General features: G+C 51.3%; 2 protein-coding genes and 1 pseudogene across 2 annotated transcripts in view; 1 reads left to right on the top strand and 2 right to left on the bottom strand.

The window, feature by feature from the left end:
- QSOX1 (quiescin sulfhydryl oxidase 1) overlaps positions 1-12,155 on the bottom strand; it is a 39,820-nt gene extending 27,665 nt beyond the window's left edge. The window contains exons 1-2 of the mRNA XM_065882449.1: positions 11,888-12,155; positions 2,591-2,691 (exon numbers count right to left, since the gene is read on the bottom strand). Coding sequence (XP_065738521.1) covers positions 2,591-2,691; positions 11,888-12,155 — 369 coding nt within the window. The remainder of the gene's footprint in view (positions 1-2,590; positions 2,692-11,887) is intronic.
- On the bottom strand, positions 564-2,125 carry LOC136132269 (heterogeneous nuclear ribonucleoprotein A1-like; annotated as a pseudogene).
- A 712-nt stretch (positions 12,156-12,867) lies between the features above and the next one.
- LOC136117921 (heterogeneous nuclear ribonucleoprotein A1-like) lies at positions 12,868-16,168 on the top strand. Its single transcript, XM_065870932.1, has 3 exons — positions 12,868-12,913; positions 14,140-14,191; positions 15,166-16,168. Exons 1-3 carry the CDS (start codon positions 12,868-12,870, stop codon positions 16,166-16,168), a joined length of 1,101 nt encoding a protein of 366 aa, XP_065727004.1.
- Positions 16,169-21,451: the final 5,283 nt, after the last annotated feature.

Below are 21,451 nucleotides of genomic sequence, written 5' to 3'. Positions count from 1 at the left end.
CATGAGAACAGAAAGGTCACATGCAGTTAGAGCTGGATGTTGCTGGAGGAGCCTGGGGCCTTGCTCTCCAGATGAATTCTCCTGGCGTCATCAGGCTCAGATATGGTTCATGGTTCTGCCTGGCAACTGAAGCCCCTGAACTCAGAGATATCTTGTTCCAGGGACAATGCTTGGCTTTTCAGTCTTCAAAGGCATTCCCTCATTATTCTTTCTTTTTTTTTTTTTAAAAAGACACATTTATTCAGTGTCATGATCAGACTATTACATTTAGCAATCAACAGCATGGGTGCAAAAAAAAAATCTATATTAAAACCCTTTGTTGGAATGCTTTACACTTTCCACAGAACAGAAACTAAAATAACCTGTTATACAATTAGTCACAAATACAGTCCTCAAGTTTTTTTGCCCATACACATGACCATTGTCTAAAACATGTCTTCTTTGTAGCAGCTAGGCCCTGACACCACTGTGCTTGGCTGAGTTCACAAATCTGTTGTAACCCGTAGCTTCCCTGTCACTTCTCTGGCTATCCTCTCCTGCTAAGCTTTGTTTCCTGGCAGTAATCAAAACCTTCTGCCACTGCCACAGCTACTGCTGCTACTGGAACCACCACAGCCACCTTGGTTTGGGGGTTTGGCAAAGTATTGGCCTCCACCACCATAGGGGCCAGAACTTCTGCCTCCAAAGTTTCCTCCTTTCATGGGTCCAAAATTTGAAGATTGATTGTTGTAACTGCCAAAATCAATGTAGCTTCCACCACCTCCAAAATTGCTTCCATCGTTACCAAATCCATTATAGCCATCCCCACTGCCACCATATCCACCACCACTGCGGCTGCCACCAAAGCCAGCTCGACCACTGAAGTTTCCTCCACGACCAAAGCTGTCATTCCCACCAAAACCCCCTCCACGACCACCACCAAAGTTTCCAGAACCACTTCGACCTCTTTGGCTGGATGAGGCACTAGCCGTCTCTTGCTGAGATAGGGCTTTCCTTACTTCACAGTTGTGGCCATTCACAGTGTGGTATTTCTGAATGACAATCCTGTCTACAGAGTCAGGGTCATCAAAGGTTACGAAAGCAAAGCCTCTCTTTTTGCCACTGCCTCGGTCAGTCGTGATTTCAATCACTTCAGTTTTCCCATACTGTTCAAAATAATCTCTTAGGTGATGTTCTTCAGTGTCTCCTTTAATGCCACCAACAAAAATCTTTTTCACAGTTAAGTGGGCACCAGGTCTTTCTTCGAGAATCTTCTCCTGAGACGGCCCTCTTTGGTTCCCCAACTCTTCCATCCACCTCGTGTGGCCTTGCCTTCATGGCCGCATCCACCTCCTCCACAGTGGCATACGTGACAACCCCGAAGCCTCTGGAGCGCCTGGTGCTTGGATCCCTCGTTACCACACAGTCTGTGAGCGCTCCCCGCTGCTCACAATGGCTCCTCAGACTGTCATCGGTTGTTTCAAAAGCTCAAACCTCCGATGCAGAGCTTCCGCAGCTGTTTGGGCTCTTTGGGTGACTCTGACTTAGACACGACGGCAGTGGAGGCGGGCGAGGGGGAGACATCAACGATGCTTACTCGGTGGCGTCCACGGGCAGAAAGGAGATCTACCGAACGTATCTCCTGATTATTCTTAGTGGCCACAGACTAAATTGCTTTTCTAGATGTCATTCTGGTGGGAGCAGGCTAATTATTTATAGGTGGAGAGAGAGATTTTGATTTGGATTCTTTAATTTGGAAGAGAACTAACGGGATTACGGCTGCGCCTGAGCTCTGGGGAGGGCGCTAAGTATAATGGCACAGCCTCGCTGCTCTGGGCTTCCCAGGGCCTCTGATGTGAGAGCCTTGGAAGTTGTCCACATGTTAATTAAGTGGTTGATGCCCCGCGGTGGGCAGGCTGGTAGGCAAGGCCTCATCAGAGAACTCGTGCTACTTGCAGCCAGAGGCGGGGTGACAGGGCCCTCGTGTGTTGGGTGTGATGTCTTCCTTGATGGAGATCCCTGCTGCCCGAGGCACTGGGCTAAGGCTCTCCTGCCAGGTCACTTCTGAGCCTCTTGGGTTCAAGGCACTGGCCTGATGTGGATGAGGTTGGCCAGTTGTCTCAGGGGACCTTTTCTGGGGGACCATGAGACCCCCTGAGTCTGATCCTGCCTACAGGTGGGTCAGAGCCTAAAGCCTGGTTTTACAGGGTTCAGATCAGCCCTCTAAGGCTGGGAGGTCAGGCGGGAGAGGAATGGATTGGAAAGAGGCCCCTGGGAGCTGGGAGCTCTCACCAGCTCAGGTGATGATTAGTTCTCACAGCTACAATCTGCCCATCCCAACACAACCACACACAGCCCCTTTTCCTTATAACGGGCAGAATGTGCCAGACCAAGTGAGCCTCTTTCTTTTCTGCCTCCCAGCTCACATCCCTTTCTGCCTCTAAAATAGGTACATGCTCTAGGGGCTGTGATTTAAGCAGGTCAAGCCCAGAAGCCTGGGAGGACACCACAGAGCCCAGCAGTCAGGCAGACACCAGGGAAGCAGGGAGCAGCTGACAATGTGCTCCGACAGCACTGCCCCCGAGCCCGCTCACCCCTCCTGGTCACACACCCTCACAGTCGGGAAGCCAGGGATGTCGAAGTCTCTGCAGACTGCGGTGTTGGTCTCCTGAGCACAGTCCAGGGCGGCGAGATTCAGCGCCGGCCTCCAACCTGAAAGGACAAAAAAAAAAAAAAAAAAAAAGAAACGGAAAAAACCCTGAGGTAAGTAAGAGGGGCTGGCACCTCTGCCTGCTGACCTCGCCCACCGCCACCAGTGCCCACGGCACCTGCCTCCAAAGCTCTTAGGAGAAAGGTCACCCCTTCCTCAAAACACGGCCTCTGAGATAGTTGGGTTATTCTGCATTTAGCCTGTGCTTAGGACACAGTTAAATAGCACCGGTAACCCACTCAGAACAGCAAGCTGTGTCCCCCGTTCTGCAGTTGGGGAGGGGCACAGGGGCTGGAGGAGCTGAAAAGAGGTATGAGATGAGCCTGGCCCTCTTGGGGAAAAGCCCCTGGGATACTGCCTCTGTCTCTGCTGCCCTCTAGAGATGATCAGTTCCAGAGGGGTGAAGAGCACGCCTCAGGAGTGCTGAGTTCCCCGTGGACCCTCGGTGAAGGCCTCTGAGGCCAGAGGTAGTGGCCAGCAGCCCAGCTTGGGCGGGTGGGACACAGGGTAGTGGGGACCGGCCCCCCGGCCAGGGGTGGAGGCAGAAGTGCAGGGGAGGAAGGCGAAGACACCTGGGATCTAGAAGCCACAGGGAAAGAAGCCCTGAGGCCAAAGTCTGGAAGATAACAGCTCCCCAGGCCGGCTGCCTGGGCACCCTGCTCCTTCATCAGGCCCCAGACCACAAGGCCTCCCTCCGATGGAACTTACTGGCAGAGAGAACAATGGCACCGTTCTGGGCCACAGCCCCGGATCTGGGAAACAGAAAACAAACTCATCTACCGGGCAGGCCTCCTGAGCTCCAGTTCCAGGTCAGGTGCCCCAGGAGCACCTACCCAAGTGCCACACTACAGTGAGGCTGCTCCCGCCGGGATGGAGGATGTGCACGTGAAGCTGCACAGACGGTGAGCTGGCGATGCACTGGTGCCACGCCGTGTGGCACGGGGCTGTGAAGGTATGTGGCCGCAGGGCAGACCAACCCTGGGCACCAAGCAGGGGCCTGGCAGGAAAGGCGAGAACTGAGTGGAGCCCTGACCGTCAGTCCAGGTGACAGGCAACCAGGGCACGGGGTGAGCAGATGAGGAGGGGAGAGTGAACAGGGCTGCAGAGGCGATGCCGCGGGAAGGCAGGCAGGGGCCAGCGTGGGCATGCCGGCCTGGGGCTCAGGGCTGGCTCCCCAGCACCCTCCCCAACGCGGGCATCTCCAGGCCGATGAGGGAAGGGGCAAGCCTGCCTGAGGAGTCGGGGAGGGCACACATGCTCCCCACAGGGCCCTACCCCTCCCACCTGGAGCACAGGATGGGGTGGGGGGACTTACACAGGCAGCCCACACAGAACTCACTAATGACAGAAGACTAATATCCAAATAACATCCCTGAGACCTGTGGCTTTGCCGGGACCTCTTATCTCGCCCCAGAACCTGTCCCTTACAACATCTGAAAAACCACTACTTCCAAAGGCATCAGAGCTCCCAGAACCTTTTATGCCTAGGGTAGGAGTGTCACCCTCACTTCCACAACAGATGTATGGAAAAGCCAGGATGCCTCCCAGACACCCCTGACCCACCCCTCAAAGGAAAGGCTCCGAAGGTTCAGAGCAACTAAGCTGGTCCTTCTTGGGGTGACATGAGGCAGGGGGTCTGGCACTGTGAGGCAGGCTAGAGGCAACACCCGCTCCCTCCCCACCCGCTCTCCCCTTCTCCTTTCTTGCCGGCAATGGACATTTGGCACTGAATCCTGGCGGGAGGGAGGGAGTGGGGATGGGGGAATGGGGTGTGAATGGAAGTGTTCGGCAGAGACAGGTGAGCCACACACTAACATTCCCCGCTACCCCATCTCGCCAAACCCCTTCCGGGGAGCTCTCGGCTCCCCTAGCACAGGAGGGCAACAGTTTGAGCTACAGATACACGCCAACCCGAATGGCCTGCATCCTTCAGCTTTACATCTAGCTGGAAGGGCAGCCTGCTGTGGTCAGTGACCAGGGTCTGCTCCACACTGGGCTTGGCACAGCATCCCTCCTGCCCTCCCTGACACTCTGCTCTCCCCTGACCCCTCCCCCACTGTCAGCGCCACGTAGGAGGGACAGAGTCAGGCAGTCCAGCCACGCGGAACCAATAATACCAACCAGCTTCCTGTCCTGTCCACCCCCAGTCCCGAGTCTCTTCCTGCCCTCCCCCATGTCTCCTCTCCCCACCCCCGGGTTCTTTACCTCTCACGTCGCCTCTGACCCACCCTCCTAGTGAGCTAGTGCAGGGTTTCTTGTCCAGATGAAATGTCTCATTTCCCTCCTGGCCAAGGTTCTAATATGCTCCATCACCAGCCTACCCAGTCACCAGTGATCTTTTCTATCCGCAGGTCTATGTCACTCTCTACTCAATATTCTTTGAGGGCTCCCATTGCCTCTAGAAGAAAACTCAACAGGCGTCAGGCCATTCTTAATCTGGTCCCTCCCCACCCAGCTTCCTCTTACCATTTCCCCAAATTATGCTCCAGGAACGCTAAAAGTTTTCTCCTTCCTTGAAAGCACAGTGCTCATCTAGGCTATTCCCACAGCCACCTCTACCCTCCCAACAAACTCCCAGTTGTCAGGTGCAACTCAATTTGAACGGGATTTTTCCCCCCAGGAAGAGCTGCCTTCCAAGCCCAAGGCTCAGGACCCTGTTCTCGTTTCCACCACACAGTTACAAGCCTGTCCATCCCTAAATGTCTCTTCATCCTTGCATCCTCCTTGCCTAGCTTCCCCATTATCCTGCACACAGTAGGTGCGCAGTGACTATCGACTGAATGATACAACTGACCCAGTCCCGGGGCCGCTACAGGGCTGGAACATCTTCTCTCAGCCTTACTCTATCCTCAGGTCCAGGCAGGGGGTGAGGTTAATGCCCATCACCTGTGAATGCAGGAGAAGTGAGCTGCCAAGGGATGGGGTTTTGCCCTGGATCACAGGCAGAGCACCCCAGGCCTCCTTTCTATGGCTCCTCTCCTGCCCAAGGGAGGCCCAGCAGAGGGTGGGAAGCACAGGTCACCCTGTAGGGTCATCTGGCACATTTCAGGCTTGGCTCCGGCTCTGCATCTAGGGCTTTTTTCAGGGAGACCCCCAGGAGAGGCCCAGCTGTTCTCAAAAGTATCAGCAAGTCAATTAGACCTAAGGGCAGAAGAGTGGCACTTTTGTGTCCTTCCACCAGTGAGGGCCCCTGGCAGGGGGTCTCACAGGGCCACCTGGCAGGGACCAAGGACAGCAGGCCTCAACCACTCCACTCCTCTCCAAGAGTGCAGGCCACCATCCCTCGGACCAGAGTTGTTGTTTGTTGCCCGCTGGGGCATGAGGCTCTGAAGGCACAGGGAGAGGAGAGGACAGAAAGCTAGTGTTCAGCGAGCGTCCACAGATTTTGTGTCCTCCAGATTTTCCCACTCCACCACTGCCATTGGAGGTGGGCACCATTTTACCCACTTTACAAACGAGGACAGAGACCAAGAGACCTCCAAGTGGTCCCAGGGCTACCAGACCCAAAACCCTACTTTTGTCCCTCTGCCTCACCGGGGTCAGGATGCTGCCTTTATACTTTTGCTGTCTGCTCCAGTCACAACCTTCCCCATGAGAGAGAAAATGGTTAAGACAGTTTCCTCTTCTAGCTACATACCGTTCTCTATAACGCCTTTACTCAGCGTTACTTAGATAGTAACGCTCAGCCTTTACTTAGACTCAGCCTTTACTTAGATGATAGTGATATCAGGCATATAGAGAGTTTATCATGTGCCCAATGGATGTAGTTTAATGTGCGCAGCTACGCTATGAAGAAAGTAAGGAGGTATTTATTCATCTCTGGACTGTAAAATAGAGATCAGATAACTGTGCCCGAGGCACACAACTAATCAGTGGTGAATGTGGGATCTGAACCCAGGATCTGAGCCTCCCCGGTGGTCTCAAGAGGGCCCAGGACACAACAGAGAGCTTCTCTGTTACCAGCCAGGAAACTCAGAGGGGACAGGGTGGGGTGGGTATTAGTAATGGGGATGGAGGCGGGAGGTGATGCCTGAGAGTTCTCAGCTCCCAGCTCCTGGAAGGTCCGTCACTCCTTCTCTTTACGCCTTGATTCCCTGTACCTCCACTAAATGGAACCAGTGCCTCTTCTTACCAGCCCCAGCCCGAGGGGGAGGGGCGGGGGAGCCTGGGGCCGGTCAGGTGTTGGGAGAGTCCGGGCTGAGAAATGTTTCCCAGGAATATCAACGTCAATACCTTAATGAGCCATAATGACCTATAAAGCTCTGTTTTGACCCGAATCACTGCGGACCTGACTATTCGTCATTCTAGTAACAGTACCAGGAATAGAGAGGACCCTTATCTGGGTGCTCCACTGGTAAAGCAAAGCTGCATTTACGGGAAGTGCACTGCTGTCAAAGAGGTACGGAGCTGGGTGAGAGAGGCTTTTTAAAGTGTCAGGTGACTTAATACCACAACCTGCAGGCCTAACACCAAAAGGATTAGCAGTCTCAGTCCAGCCCTACTCTTAGGGAGAAAAAAAACTTTCCTGGTGCAATGACTGCCTTGGCAAAGTATTCTCCCCACTGACAGAGTAAATGAGCAAATGGAGCGGACGGGAGGGGAGGTAAGTGTAGGCAGCACAGCTGCGGACCCTGGGTGGCGGGAGAGGGGATGCTTTCTGGTGAGGGGGATGGGCTCCTTCTGGAGTCACAGGCGGCATACCCACCCCACTCACAAGGCCAGGAAGGGGCACAGGACCCAGAGTCACAGGGCTTGCAGACAGCTGCAACTGGTCGAAGCACCATGAGCTCCACACATCTCCTCTCTGGGTCTCCGTTTCCTCACCGGTCACATGAGGGCCAAGAGGAAGGTGTCTCAAGTCCTTCCCAGCTCTGACAACCATGGGGTGCTGGATGGCAAAACACTCTCGCCAAGAAGCATGGCCGTGAGGCCTCCGAGTTCTAAGCAGCCTGGGCCTCTGTTAAGGCAGGGGCCAGACCCACCCAAACCACAAGAGCCAGTCAGGTCGAGAGGTCAGAATGAGACCCCTGCCTGAGTCTCCAGGAGTCCTCCTGACACAGAGAGTTGGCCAGGCCTATGCCATTACCACGACATCCCTTCCTCCTTGTTGCCGGCTTCTGGGCAGTGAGGTCATGATGTGGACAAAATGCCTTCCCCGCCCCTCACACCTGGATGACACCCCAGGTCTGAGTCAAGAGGAGCCACGGCAGCCCCAGAAGACCTGGTCACTCACAGCCTCATCTGGAATCCCGTGAGGCTTGTGCCATTGGTCTGCATGAGTGTTCAGTGACCTGCTACCCTGCGCCAGGCTCTGCACTAGTAGCGCACGGGTACAAGCAGGAGAGGACGGCCCTGGGAGAGAAAAGGAGGAAACCAACACTGCTGGCTGTCACTCAACACCCACGCCTTACAAATCTCATCTCCACACTCTGCACAGGTCATTTTCCCACCTGGAGTACCCTTCCTCCTTCTCCCCGCTCTCCACCTGCCCAGGCTCTGGAGAGTCAGGAAGAGCTGGGTTCAAGAACCTCCTCCAGGGACTTCCCTGGTGGCGCAGTGGTTAAGAATCTGCCTGCCAATGCAGGGGATACAGGTTCAAGCCCTGGTCCGGGAAGATCCCACATGCCGCGGAGCAACTAAGCCCATGAGCCACAACTACTGAGCCCATGAGCCACAGCTATTGAGCCAGTGTGCCACAACTACTGAAGCCCACGTGCCTAAAGCCCATGCTCCGCAACAAGAGAAGCCACCGCAAAGAGAAGCCTGTGCATCACAACCAAGAGTAGCCCCCACTCGCCGCAACAAGAGAAAGCTTGCACACAGCAACAAAGACCCAATGCAGCCAAAAATAAATTTATTTAAAAAAAAAAAAGAACCTCCTCCAGGGACTTCCCTGGTGGTCCAGTGGTTAAGACACTGTGCTTCCACTGCAGGGGGCGTGGGTTTGATCCCTGGTCTGGGAACTGAGATCCCACATGCTGCATGGTGGGGCCAAAAATAGAAAAAAATAAAATAAAAAAAGAACCCCCTCCAGCATCTGTGTAATCTTGGGCAAGTTACTTATCGGTTAAAAAAAAAAAGTTATCTGTTGCTCAGATATTTTCTCATAAAGATTATATACAACAGCGGCCTATAAAGGCCCTTAGCACAGTGCCTGACATAAGGCAAGTGTATAATAAATAACTGCTTAGATAAAGGCCTTTGGTGACCAGGCCTCTGTCACTTTCCCCTTCCCTGAATTCCCAAAACAAGAAATGACTGAGTTACGCTCTTTTGACCCTTTTCAAATACAGCTTCTTACTGGTGCCAATTTCCCTGCTGTGTGATTTACCCAATGGCAATGTAAACAATACTCTGCACACAGAGGTCACTCAACAAGTATTTGCTGATTGATTAGCCAGTGATGAGGACTGAAGGTCTAAAATGAACACAATCAATTTCCCAAACACAACAGTGAGGCAGTAAGAGCTGCTCTGGAATAGAAAGGGGTGAGCCAGATCCTTAGAAAGAAGCGCTCTGCCCCAGGGTAACAACTGCCCCAGAGAACCTAGCCTACAATTTACTGAAGAAATGAGCCCTGGCCAGTCAGATTAAATGCCTGAGGCCAGCTGGGCAGGGTTGCAAAATTCTTCTCTCTCCTCATGACCTTCCATGGTCTCACTGCTCCTACCCAAGGCATTCATACCAATGGCAGAGGGCAGGGGCCACAGGCCCGCGGGCCCAGGGTGGTGCGAGAGCAACCCTCTGCCAGCCCACGACCAAACTTTCTCAAGGAACCTCAGAATACAGAGATGTTAAAGGGCCTCACCAGGAAACACCTCCTTGGATTGGAGTGGAAGTGTTCTTTATCATTGCAGGCCAACACCAGGTTCGGCCGGCGCTCCCCGCAACGTGATCTTGCTTAGGGGGCTGACAGCTCCATGGTTCATGGGAGACTTCGAGTTCTCACCTGAATCTCCCATCCCCCATGGACTGTGGTTCATCTCTACGGACACCATTTTCCTTTCTGACGTTAATTTTGATTTGCTTTTTTTAGGGAAACTCTCACTCCATGCACTGGGGAGAAGACCCCTTTGGGAAGTGGCAACCCTCATGCAGGAGCAGGCTGGGTCAGAATCTGGATGTGCAATTCATTGGAAAACTCTGGGTTGCCAGAGGCCAAACCCATGAGTCAGCTGGAAGCTAATCTTTCTGTCCAGCACTCTCAAGATGTAAGAATCTTCTAGATTGAGTCCACCTGCGGCCATTAAGGGACTTCTATGGCCTCAAAGTGTAAACTGATGTAGGAATTCTTATGACGTTCAGGCCCACAGTGTCCCCTGAACACCTAGTGCCCCTCAGGTGTTCCAGCTCCAAGTTCAACACTCTTCCTACCTCCTGCCCTGACCAGATGTGCTGACATCACTGAAATGATGCAGTGTGAAGAGCTGCTGAGAAATGGCACATTCAAGTGATGGGAACAGAGAGGCATGCAGACAAGTGTCTGCGTGTAAACTGGAGGGAAAACGGTTCACTGGTTTCGTTTAAAAATAACTTTCCGGGCTTCCCTGGTGGCGCAGTGGTTGACAGTCCGCCTGCCGATGCAGGGGACGCAGGTTCGTGCCCCGGTCCGGGAAGATCCCACATGCCACGGAGCGGCTGGGCCCGTGAGCCATGGCCGCTGAGCCTGCGCGTCCGGAGCCTGTGCTCCTCACGGGAGAGGCCACAACAGTGAGAGGCCTGTATACCGCAAAAAAAAAAAAAAAAAACCTTTCCAAGACCATATGGCTAACAGATGATACATCTTTCCATCTAACCACTTCAGGAACCACCTTGCAAGCTGCTCAAGGGAAGAGGTGGCCTGAGTTTGAAAACCAACATCTACAAATGCACTACTCTACTGCAAAGAGTTGAGTGTATCAAGAAAACAGCACAGCAGGGGAACAACAGTTCCAGTTCCTCCCTCTCCAGGAAGAGGCCTATGCCCTAAGATGCCTCATTCAGTGACCACTGAAGGTCAGCAGCCCTGCTAGGGCCCTAGCACCACCTAGTTATCAGGAAATAACTCCATTCAGAGGCAGCAAATCAGAAGCAAACCACTACCATCACGCCACGCCAGCCCCACCAAATACCCACTACCTGGTCTAGGCAGATGGATGACACCACAGGGATCTTTACCTGTGCAAAGGAAACTGAGATAATACACATCAAGTACTCACTCAGGAAGGTGTCTGACATACAATACAGTAAGCACTCAATAAATATTCATTACTATTGTTGCCATATTTACTCAGCTCCAATCTTAAGTTTTTAAAAACATTAACCTTTCTGTAAGGGAGTACACCTTTAAATCTCTATAACTCTATTAGCAGTTGGTGGTCTTATCCCTCTACCCCTCCGGCTGTTAGTAAATGAATGGTGGGTCTCACAACTGACAGTCTCTTAGAATGAAGGAAATACGGTATTAGTGGTCAGGCCAATGAAGGAGAAAATGGAGCAAGGGCCAAACCCACACCAAGAGGCTGCCCTCAGTCGGGCCTCTGGGCTCACAGGTTGAAGCAGAAGGAGAAGGTGCAGAAGGAGGGGGAAAGCGAAGGATGTGGCCCAGAAGCTAAGGAGCTGGAGGCAGCAGGTCAGGAGCGGCCGGGAAACAGCAAACAGGGAAACTCTGCCTCAAAGATACAGCTGAGAAAGGAAGTCTACGTACCAGCAGGATCTACTAGCCAACGGGTGGGGAAAGGAAGGAGGGAGTGGGAATAGGGGCGGCGGCAGAATGAGTATCAGTTCTTTTTCTCCCCAACACTGATCCCACCGCAGCTGGAGAAATTGGTAGGAAGGGGTCTGCCACAAGGCTGAACTACAGGAAGCCGTAAGGTGTCAGGGAGGAGGAACAAAGGAGACCACGTCGCAGGTATGGGGGCCATAAGCCGGCAGAAGACTGACAAGGAAAGCAGAGCAGGTCTGGGGACCCAGACCGCGGGGACGGGGAGAAAACTCGGGACACCGGTCAAGGGGAAAAAGAAAGGGAGGGGCGGGAGCTAAAGATGGAGCTGAGGGCTGAGAAACTGGGGGGAACTGGGAGGGGCAGAGAGGAAGATGGGCGGAGGTGACAGGCAGGAGGAAGCGGAGAGCGTTGAAGGGGCCTCCGTGAGGCAGGTGGCGGGGATCCGCCCGGGTGGGGCGAGGGGAGCGAGCCTCCCCCCGCACCCAGTTTCTCACCTTTGACGTCTTTGGCCAGCGCCTTCCACGTCGGGGCGAAGGCGATGCAGTGGCCGCACCAGGAGGCGAAGAACTCCACCGCCCAGGCGCTGTGGGAGCCCAGCACGGCGTCGCGCAGGGTGCCAGCCTGTAGCAGCGTCAGCGGGTCGGAAGGCGAGTAGAGCGCCGAGCGCGGGGCTGCGCCAGCGCCGGGCACCACCAGCAGCAGCGACAGCAGCAGCAGCAGCAGCGACGGCTGCGGCCCGGAGCCGCGTCCACAGCACTCCATCCTCTGCAGCTGCGCGGAGTCCACCACTGCGCACAAGTTTCGGACGACTAGGTGCCGGGCGCCTCCACCGCACCTCATGTCTCCGTCGCGGGGAGGAGCCACGTGACCCCGCCCACCGTGGCCGGGTGCCGCCCCTTTCCCCGCCCCGCCCGCCGGCCAGTGGGCAGGAAAGCCGACGAGGGACGAAAACCGGAACCGGGCGCTGGAGTCCGGGCCAGGCTGCGAGCGCCCCCTTCGCAGTCCGCCGAGACCTCAGAGCTAGTCGGGTTCCCGCCTCGGCCCCAGGAGGCGGGGAGCTCAGCCCAGGCCCTGGAGCCCCCACCCCGCCGCCAAATGATAGGTGTGGGACATCCGCAGGGCAGAGTCCCAGGCCCGCGTTCCTGTCGCTACTGGGGTCTCAGGGAAGTCATTTGGCTTCTCACAGGGCCCGTATCCAACGGGAAAAGAGTCCGTTGGAATAGATTGGACCGATTTATGCTGTTCCCAGAAGGTTCTGGGGATCCCACCAAGCGATAAGAAGTTGTGAATTAGAACTTATTCTTACCCTATTGTACATGTCTCTCCCATGTACAATAGAGAGAAGGGAGAGAAGGGAGAGAGAGGACGGGTGGTAGGACAGTCTCTGAGTCTGTGACCACCATGACGCCACAGGGATCAGATGTGCCCACACCCCGCAGAGAAGGACGGGTGGTAGGACAGTCTCTGTGACACCATGACGCCACAGGGATCAGATGTGCCCACACCCCGCACTCCCCAAGGCCTGTGATCCTCTAAGGAAAATATTATTTGAGGGCTTCCTAATTATGAATTAGAGGCCCCCTTCCATTTTAGTCTGGGCTGGATTGGCGTGGTCCATTGGGTGGAATCAGAGTTCCCTCAGCACGCAGGTCTGGCCACCTAAGACCTGGTCTCCTCCAACTGGGGCTCCCAGCAGCCCAGGTACCCCACATCTAACTCTCCAGCCTACACACAGATCTCCATATTCACTTACATATCCCTCTCACGAGTAACCTGATAACTAATCTTGTGTTCATGTGTACTAAAGTGTTGATGATTAATTTTCTGTGGTCTACCTTCTGTAGTTCCGGTGCTGAGTTATCTTAACAGGAGCAGGCGTTCCTCAGAGTGCTGTCACGTGATCTTTTCCCTTTGTGTCTGCTGGGTTAGGCCACCTCACCTGTAAGCCATCTGAGACTAGATTTGTTATTCATTCAACATTTACTGAGTGGTTTCTTTGTGTCAGGCACTGCTCTAGGTACTAAGGCTGAGGCAGTAAATAAAACCAAGACTACAGTCATGGAACTTACATTCTAGTGTGGATAGGGATAGAGAGATGTAAATGTAGATCCTATGTTAACAAAGGCTATGAAGACACGTACAATAGGGTAAGAATAAAGTGACAGAGGAAGTGGTATTTTATTTTAGACAGGGAGGTCAGTGATGGGCCCATCCCTGATATTTGCAGGGCCAGGGTAAATAGTGCAAATGGAGGCACACATATCATATGTCTACATAATTTAAAATTATAAACCAATTTAAACTGTTATGTAAAATTCCTGTCCTTTCATGTTGACAAGTATACCTTCATAATAATCTGGAAGGCCAAACTTAAGTTTAGAAATCTCAGACTTCCCCCAAGATGTGCACTGGAATGGGGCTGCTTAGGTGGTAACTGGTCCCTGGCCCTCAACCTTCCTCCTACTCTTTGCACCCCAGCTCTATCCCATACTTCAAGGGAACTTGTGCCCACACCTATAGCATCCCTGTCTGCACATCTGAGCTCCATCTATACCTCCAGCAAATAGCCGCTCCTTGGTTCCTTAAGAGAACAGACCTTGGAAAAAGGCTGATGCAGTCTCTAGAAGCTGGCCTGGTGCTACTGGGGTAGGGAGTTCTAGGGTCTCATGCACCCACAGTATGATCTAAAAGGGGTGAGGCACAGGGACTTTGGGTGGACTCATCCCCTTGGCCCATGGTCTTCTAGCTCTGTGGAAAGAGGTGTGGCTGGAAGAGGGCCAGAGAGCTCAGAAGAAAAGGTAGGGGCTCCTCCTGCCCCAGTCTTAAGGCAGTTCTAACGGGATAACATTTGAGACAAAGACCCAAATGAAGAATGGGAGGGACACTTGTGGCAAGGTGAGATAAGAGCATTCCAGGCAGAGATCTGGAGATTAGAGCTTTGCTCCCTTCATGAATTCGTATTCTCTGTGCCTGAACAGAGAATAGGCTTTGAACGTATTCTCAAGTTCAAAGTCTTGAACTGCATAGATAGTCCCCTAGCAACCCTGGATTCCAAGGGGTGGAAGTACTCCAGCGCTAAATCAGGGGCCAGGAAAAGTCAAGTGCCTTCACATGTCTCTATTGTTAAAAAATGTTATAGTTATCTTCCCCAGGGAATTCCCTGGGAATTAAGGGGACAGTTTTGGCTAAACATGAAGAGCACCTGGGAAGCGCAACTCACATAAGTACACAAAGATTTGCTTGTTCACATGTCTATTTCAGAACATCAGAAATGGAAAAGAATACAAATGATTTGAATGGAATAAAGTTTCTTGGCAATGGGGCCAAAGAAATTAGCCTTGAGAGTTGTAAAATCTGGGACTTCAATATCTCAGAACAGCAATACAGGGATTTTTTTTTTTTTTTTTTTTTTGCAGTACGCGGGCCTCTCACTGTTGTGGCCTCTTCCGTTGCAGAGCACAGGCTCCGGATGCGCAGGCTCAGCGGCCATGGCTCATGGGCCCAGCCGCTCCGCGGCATGTGGGATCCTCCCAGACCGGGGTACGAACCCGTGTTCCCTGCATTGGCAGGTGGACTCTCAACCACTGCGCCACCAGGGAAGCCCAATACAGGGATTTTCAACTTTAAGTCTTGGACATCTGTTCGAACAGAATCTTAAAAGAAGTCTCCAATAAAAGCAAGCTGCCCATAAACAGAAGGATGGATAAAGAAGATGTAGTAAAGAGATACATTCGGTAGATCTCCTTTCTGCCCGTGGATGCTGCTGAGTAAGCATCGTTGATGTCTCCCCCTCGCCCGCCTCCACTGCCATCGTGTCTAAGTCAGAGTCACCCAAAGAGCCCAAACAGCTGCGGAAGCTCTTCATTGGAGGTTTGAGCTTTGAAACAACTGATGACAGTCTGAGGAGCCATTGTGAGCAGCGGGGAGCGCTCACAGACTGTGTGGTAACGAGGGATCCAAGCACCAGGCGCTCCAGAGGCTTCGGGGTTGTCACGTATGCCACTGTGGAGGAGGTGGATGCGGCCATGAAGGCAAGGCCACACGAGGTGGATGGAAGAGTTGGGGAACCAAAGAGGGCCGTCTCAAGAGAAGATTCTCAAAGACCTGGTGCCCACTTAACTGTGAAAAAGATTTTTGTTGGTGGCATTAAAGGAGACACTGAAGAACATCACCTAAGAGATTATTTTGAACAGTATGGGAAAACTGAAGTGATTGAAATCACGACTGACCGAGGCAGTGGCAAAAAGAGAGGCTTTGCTTTCGTAACCTTTGATGACCCTGACTCTGTAGACAGGATTGTCATTCAGAAATACCACACTGTGAATGGCCACAACTGTGAAGTAAGGAAAGCCCTATCTCAGCAAGAGACGGCTAGTGCCTCATCCAGCCAAAGAGGTCGAAGTGGTTCTGGAAACTTTGGTGGTGGTCGTGGAGGGGGTTTTGGTGGGAATGACAGCTTTGGTCGTGGAGGAAACTTCAGTGGTCGAGCTGGCTTTGGTGGCAGCCGCAGTGGTGGTGGATATGGTGGCAGTGGGGATGGCTATAATGGATTTGGTAACGATGGAAGCAATTTTGGAGGTGGTGGAAGCTACATTGATTTTGGCAGTTACAACAATCAATCTTCAAATTTTGGACCCATGAAAGGAGGAAACTTTGGAGGCAGAAGTTCTGGCCCCTATGGTGGTGGAGGCCAATACTTTGCCAAACCCCCAAACCAAGGTGGCTGTGGTGGTTCCAGTAGCAGCAGTAGCTGTGGCAGTGGCAGAAGGTTTTGATTACTGCCAGGAAACAAAGCTTAGCAGGAGAGGATAGCCAGAGAAGTGACAGGGAAGCTACGGGTTACAACAGATTTGTGAACTCAGCCAAGCACAGTGGTGTCAGGGCCTAGCTGCTACAAAGAAGATATGTTTTAGACAATGGTCATGTGTATGGGCATAAAAACTTGAGGACTGTATTTGTGACTAATTGTATAACAGGTTATTTTAGTTTCTGTTCTGTGGAAAGTGTAAAGCGTTCCAACAAAGCATTTTAATGTATATATATATATTTTTGCACCCATGCTATTGATTGCTAAATGTAATAGTCTGATCATGACGCTGAATAAATGTCTTTTTTTAAAAAAAAAAAGATGTGGTACATATATACAATGGAATATTAGTCAGCAATATAAAAGAACAGAATAATGCCATTTGCAGCAACATGGATGAACCTAGAGATTGTCGTACTGAGTGAAGTAAGTCAGTCATAGAAAGACAAATATCATATCACTTATATGTGGAATCTAAAAAAAAGGGGGTACAGGGCTTCCCTGGTGGCGCAGTGGTTGAGAGTCCGCCTGCCAATGCAGGGGACGCAGGTTCGTGCCCCGGTCCGGGAAGATCCCACATGCCACAGAGCAGCTGGGCCCGTGAGCTGTGGCCGCTGAGCCTGGGCGTCCGGAGCCTGTGCTCCTCAACGGGAGAGGCCACAACAGTGAAAGGCCTGTGTACCGCAAAAAAAAGAAAAAAAGGGCGGGGTACAAATGAACTTACTTATGAAACAGAAGTAAAGTCACAGAGGTAGAAAACAAACTTATGGCTACCAGGGAATAAGTTGGGGGGAGGGAAAATTGGGAGATTGGGACTGACATATACACACTACTATATATAAAATAGATAACTAATAATAACCTGCTGTATAGCACAGGGAACTCTACTCAATAGTCTGTAATGGCCTACATGGGAAAAGAACCTTAAAAAAAAAAAGAGTGGATATATGTATAACTGATTCACTTTGCTGTACATCTGAAACTAACACAACATTGTAAATCAGCTATACTCCAAAAAGAGTTTTTTTAATAAAAAATAAAATTAAAAAAAAGCAAGATGAAAGTTGTGACCTTCAGCAATAACCACTTTCTGTGGTCCATGGGGCTTCTTGGGAACCCCAGGGCTCCACAGGCTACCATTGGAAAACCACTGGTCTAGAACTGAAAGCAGAAAACATAAGTATCACAACTTCCCTGCTTGCCCTTCCAGGAGCTTCCTGGGATGAAAAGGTGGCAGAGAAGGACATCTACTCAGGAATGGGGTGTGGAGAGGAAACGTGTGCTGAGGAAAGCATTGAAAGCTAGCCAACTTCCCTGTTCCCCTTCCTGCATAGAGGCTATAGGAAAGTGAGGCAAGAGAAATCAGATGAGAGGATAATAATAGTATTGGCTAATAGTTTACATCTGCTCTTCAGAGCACTTACAGATGTTACTCATTTAATCCTCATGCCAACCCTATGAGGGTGAGAGTATTATTATCCCATTTTTACAGATGAGAAGACTGAGGTCGAAGGGGACCTGCTGACTTTCCCACTTGTGAATCATTCATGTGTTATGCATAAATAAAAGAGAAGGAATTTGGGAGTCTGTCCACCAAAAATGAGATAGATGGTAAGAGGAATGCAGTTTATACACCAATACAGATAATGATGGTGAGCAAAAGAATAGTGCTAGGTAGAATATGTCATGTGGTAGCAGAGCATTAGATGACTTTCCACTTACTCATTAGCACTGAGGACCAGAGACGGTGTGAGCAGCTGTAAGGCAGGTGCCCAGAATCTTTGCTTTGCCTCTTCAGAACTTGCCTCTTGGTCTTCTAGATGAACATTTCCATAGCTGGGGTTGGTTAGAATACCAGTTGTGAGAGTCAGAAGACAGGTAGTCAGAGTCTGTATCACTTAGATACGGCAGAAAAAAGAAGGCACATTCAAAAGTTTTGCTGAGTGGGGTGTTAATGGATGGACTGGTTGCAGAGGTGTGTGCGGGTAGAGGGAACCGACGAGAGATGTGAGGTCCTTAGCGACTGACAACAGGATGAAGTCCTTTTAGCACTCCTCCATGGGAGGAGACAAGGGGAGGGAACCCTGTGAGGAGGACCAATGGGTTCTGGAGTCCAAGAAGAGAGGCCACCCAACAGGAGTGGTGACCCCAAAATGCCGCCACTGCCAGGGACACAGAGCCAGGAGGAGAGCAGGGAGGCATCGGGAAAGTCTCGCTTCCCCCTCTTTCTCCCCCAGTCCTCTGCTGTCTTGCCATTGCCTCCCACTGGCCAAACACAGTCAAAGCCAGAGATGAGAATGCCCTGATTATAGCCCACAGTGGTGGGCTTCCAGGACAAAAGGCAGGTTAGAGGAGGGTGGAGAATGCAGAATACTGTACCTAAATTTGGGCTCTTCAAGAAATGAGAATGGAAAACACAAAACTCCCTGACCATCCTTCTGTGAGTCTCCTGTGTGGGAGCGGGGAACTGGAGATCTACCCATCCACCAGACAGAGAGCCAGCACACGAGGGCAGCTGAGCAATTCCTTCCCAGCAACTGGTTCTTTCCTGTTCAGACTTAGTCCAATGGTCTTATTCTTTATCTGTCAAGGAGACTGAGGCCCAGAAAGGTGAAGGCACTTGTTCAAGGCCACACAGCAAGGTCATGGTAGGGTCCATTCTTGTCAGGCTTTCCAACATAGCTATTGAAGTACTGAGATGGGGACCGCTGTGAACGGGATATTTGGGGCAGAACCCCATGTTCAGGTAAAGCTTTCCTGGTCCTAAGTCACTTGTTGGCAATTCAAAGGGAATAGGCACCCCACATACACATATTTATAGCCCCCCGGCATGCTTCTACCCATCCCCCACCGCTCGCCCTCTGCCTCCAAGGACGAGCTGATTCTTTAAAGTGGAATGAAGATATAAGGCTGTATGCTTGAGGCCTTGTTGTTCGGGCTCTCTGGCCAATATCAGGAGCGAAGCCTTTTAGGAACCTGCAAGTCATCAAATGAGGCCTGAGGTCAAAAGCAAGAAGGCCACATTGCTGAGTCACTGGGTTAGAGGGTGCTCAGTCTTCCCCATAGGAGGCTTCTGGGGACCTTGCCAAATTTGTGATACTTGTGAGACTGATTCGAGAGAAATTTAGGCTTCCAGAAGAGATGTCCAAGCACTTATTGAGCGCTTACTAGGGGCCGAGCTAAGTAAAGGGGCTTTGGGTGGGAGTATGGGGGGCGGTGTCAGTGAATAATACCCCTGTGTCCCCTCTCAAGTAAGAAACAAGCACAAGACACAAATGGAAACTAAAACTCCTCCACGTTCTTACAGACAAAGCTGATTGGAGAATGTGGCTTAGATGCACTTCCACAAAGTGTTCCTAATTAAACATGACCCCCCAACTCCAGGCCTTCTCTGCAGGGGCTGAGCCTGTCTGGTAAGCTGGCTGAATGGAGGAGAAGACATGAGACGGCACCTGCCCACACATAGGCTGCCAGGTTCCAGAGAAGGAGACTCTGGAGGGACTGAGCCACACGGTGGAGTTCCTTTCCCCAAACTTAGCAGTTAAGTCACCCGTCTTCTCTCTCGGTGAGGCAAGGGAGGACCAGAAAAAAGGTGGACGCTTCCTCCTATAGTTTGCTCTCTTTTGGGGTTGGGGTACAGTGGAAATTTCACTTATCAACCCTGAACCTTTTGCATGTTTTATCTCACTTAATCCTCAGAATTATCTTATAATATTGTGATCTCTGTCTTAACAGACATGGTCACGGAGGCATAGAGAGCTAAATAACTTGCCCAAGGTCACACAGCTATACAAGGGAGGAGTTGCATTTCAACATCAGATCTCTGCATCTAAAAATCAATTTGGTTTTTGCTACATTTTAATTTTTTAAACAATGCTGTCTATGTGGAGCCAGACTCATAGCTAGGAAGCAAGGAATTCAGGCTGAACTGCTAAAACGTTTTGCCACATCTTCAGGATTAGAATGAAGCAATTTCAAGATAGCTCAGGCAGTAATATAGATCTGCAAGCCCTGAAGTAAGCTTGTGGAAGACTTCTGTAATCTGTAATAAATGTCTGTACATTTATTACCTCATATTATTTGTTTGCTTGTTGTCAGCCCTCAGAATTTTAGTCAAGTCTTTGAAAATTCCAGCCTATCTTTGCAGTGCCGAGATAAAAATTTTTAATTAATTAATTAATTTACATTTATTTTTGGCTGTGTTGGGTCTTCGTTGCTGCACGCAGGCTTTCCTCTAATTGTGGTGAGCTGGGGCTACTCTTCGTTGCGGTGCACAGGCTTCTCATCGCGGTGGCTTCTCGTGTTGCGGAGCATGGGTTCTAGGCGCGTGGGCTTCAGTAGTTGTGGCTCGCCGGCTCTAGAGCGCAGGCTCAGCAGTTGTGGTGCACGGGCTTAGTTGCTCCGCAGCATGTGAGATCTTCTCAGACCAGGGCTCGAGCCCGTGTGCCCTGCATTGGCAGGCGAATTCTCAATCACTGCATCACCAGGGAATCCCTAAGATAAATATTTAGTCTAGAATTATGAGCTGGAACCAGTGCAGTGTGGGTAGCTACAGAGGAAACAAGATAACTTCAAAGGGATGTCGAAACTCAGAGGAACAGTATCTGAGCCTCATGGTCAGCTGAAGGGGCTGCCTGAGATTCTGGGATTTGTCTGAATAAGTGAGCACCTTAGAAGGACTCTTGGTTGTACTCAAGAAAACCCTAACTGAATCAGCTGAAGCAGGGAAGGGGAATCGATTGCATCGAAGAACCAAATCAACGGTAGGGCAAAGCCATATCTGGCCTCCACCATCTTACTCTGCATTTCTAGTCTCTGTACACTGGCTTTATTCTCTTAGCCAGGCTGCTTCTGAAAGTCCAGAATCCTGGCCTTAGCTTTCAATTTGAGATCAGAGGGAAAAAAAGCCAGAACTTCTCTCCTGACCCTAGTTTGAAACATACTGGGGAAAACTCTGGCCAGGCTTGGGTTATTTGTTTATTCCTAGATTAGTCACTATGACCAGGGAGGTCATATCACCACGGGGGTGAGCACCATAATTGGCCGCCCCGACCATAATTACATGTTTGGAGTAAAAGAGGATCAATCTTCCAAAGAAAAAGGAGTACTGTTACCAGGGGAAGAGGGTAAATGAGGAAGCGCAGACCAAAGCAGATGATGTCCGGCACCAGGAGGCAGAGGTGTAAGAATCAAACGGGAGAATGTGAAAGAGTCTAGCACACTGTCCAGGACAGCAGGGCTCAACTAATAC

Source organism: Phocoena phocoena, chromosome 1 (assembly GCF_963924675.1).
Source record: "Phocoena phocoena chromosome 1, mPhoPho1.1, whole genome shotgun sequence".
Lineage (NCBI taxonomy): Eukaryota > Metazoa > Chordata > Mammalia > Artiodactyla > Phocoenidae > Phocoena > Phocoena phocoena.
Note: the sequence above shows the minus strand (reverse complement) of the source record. Positions and strands in the feature narration are given on the sequence as shown.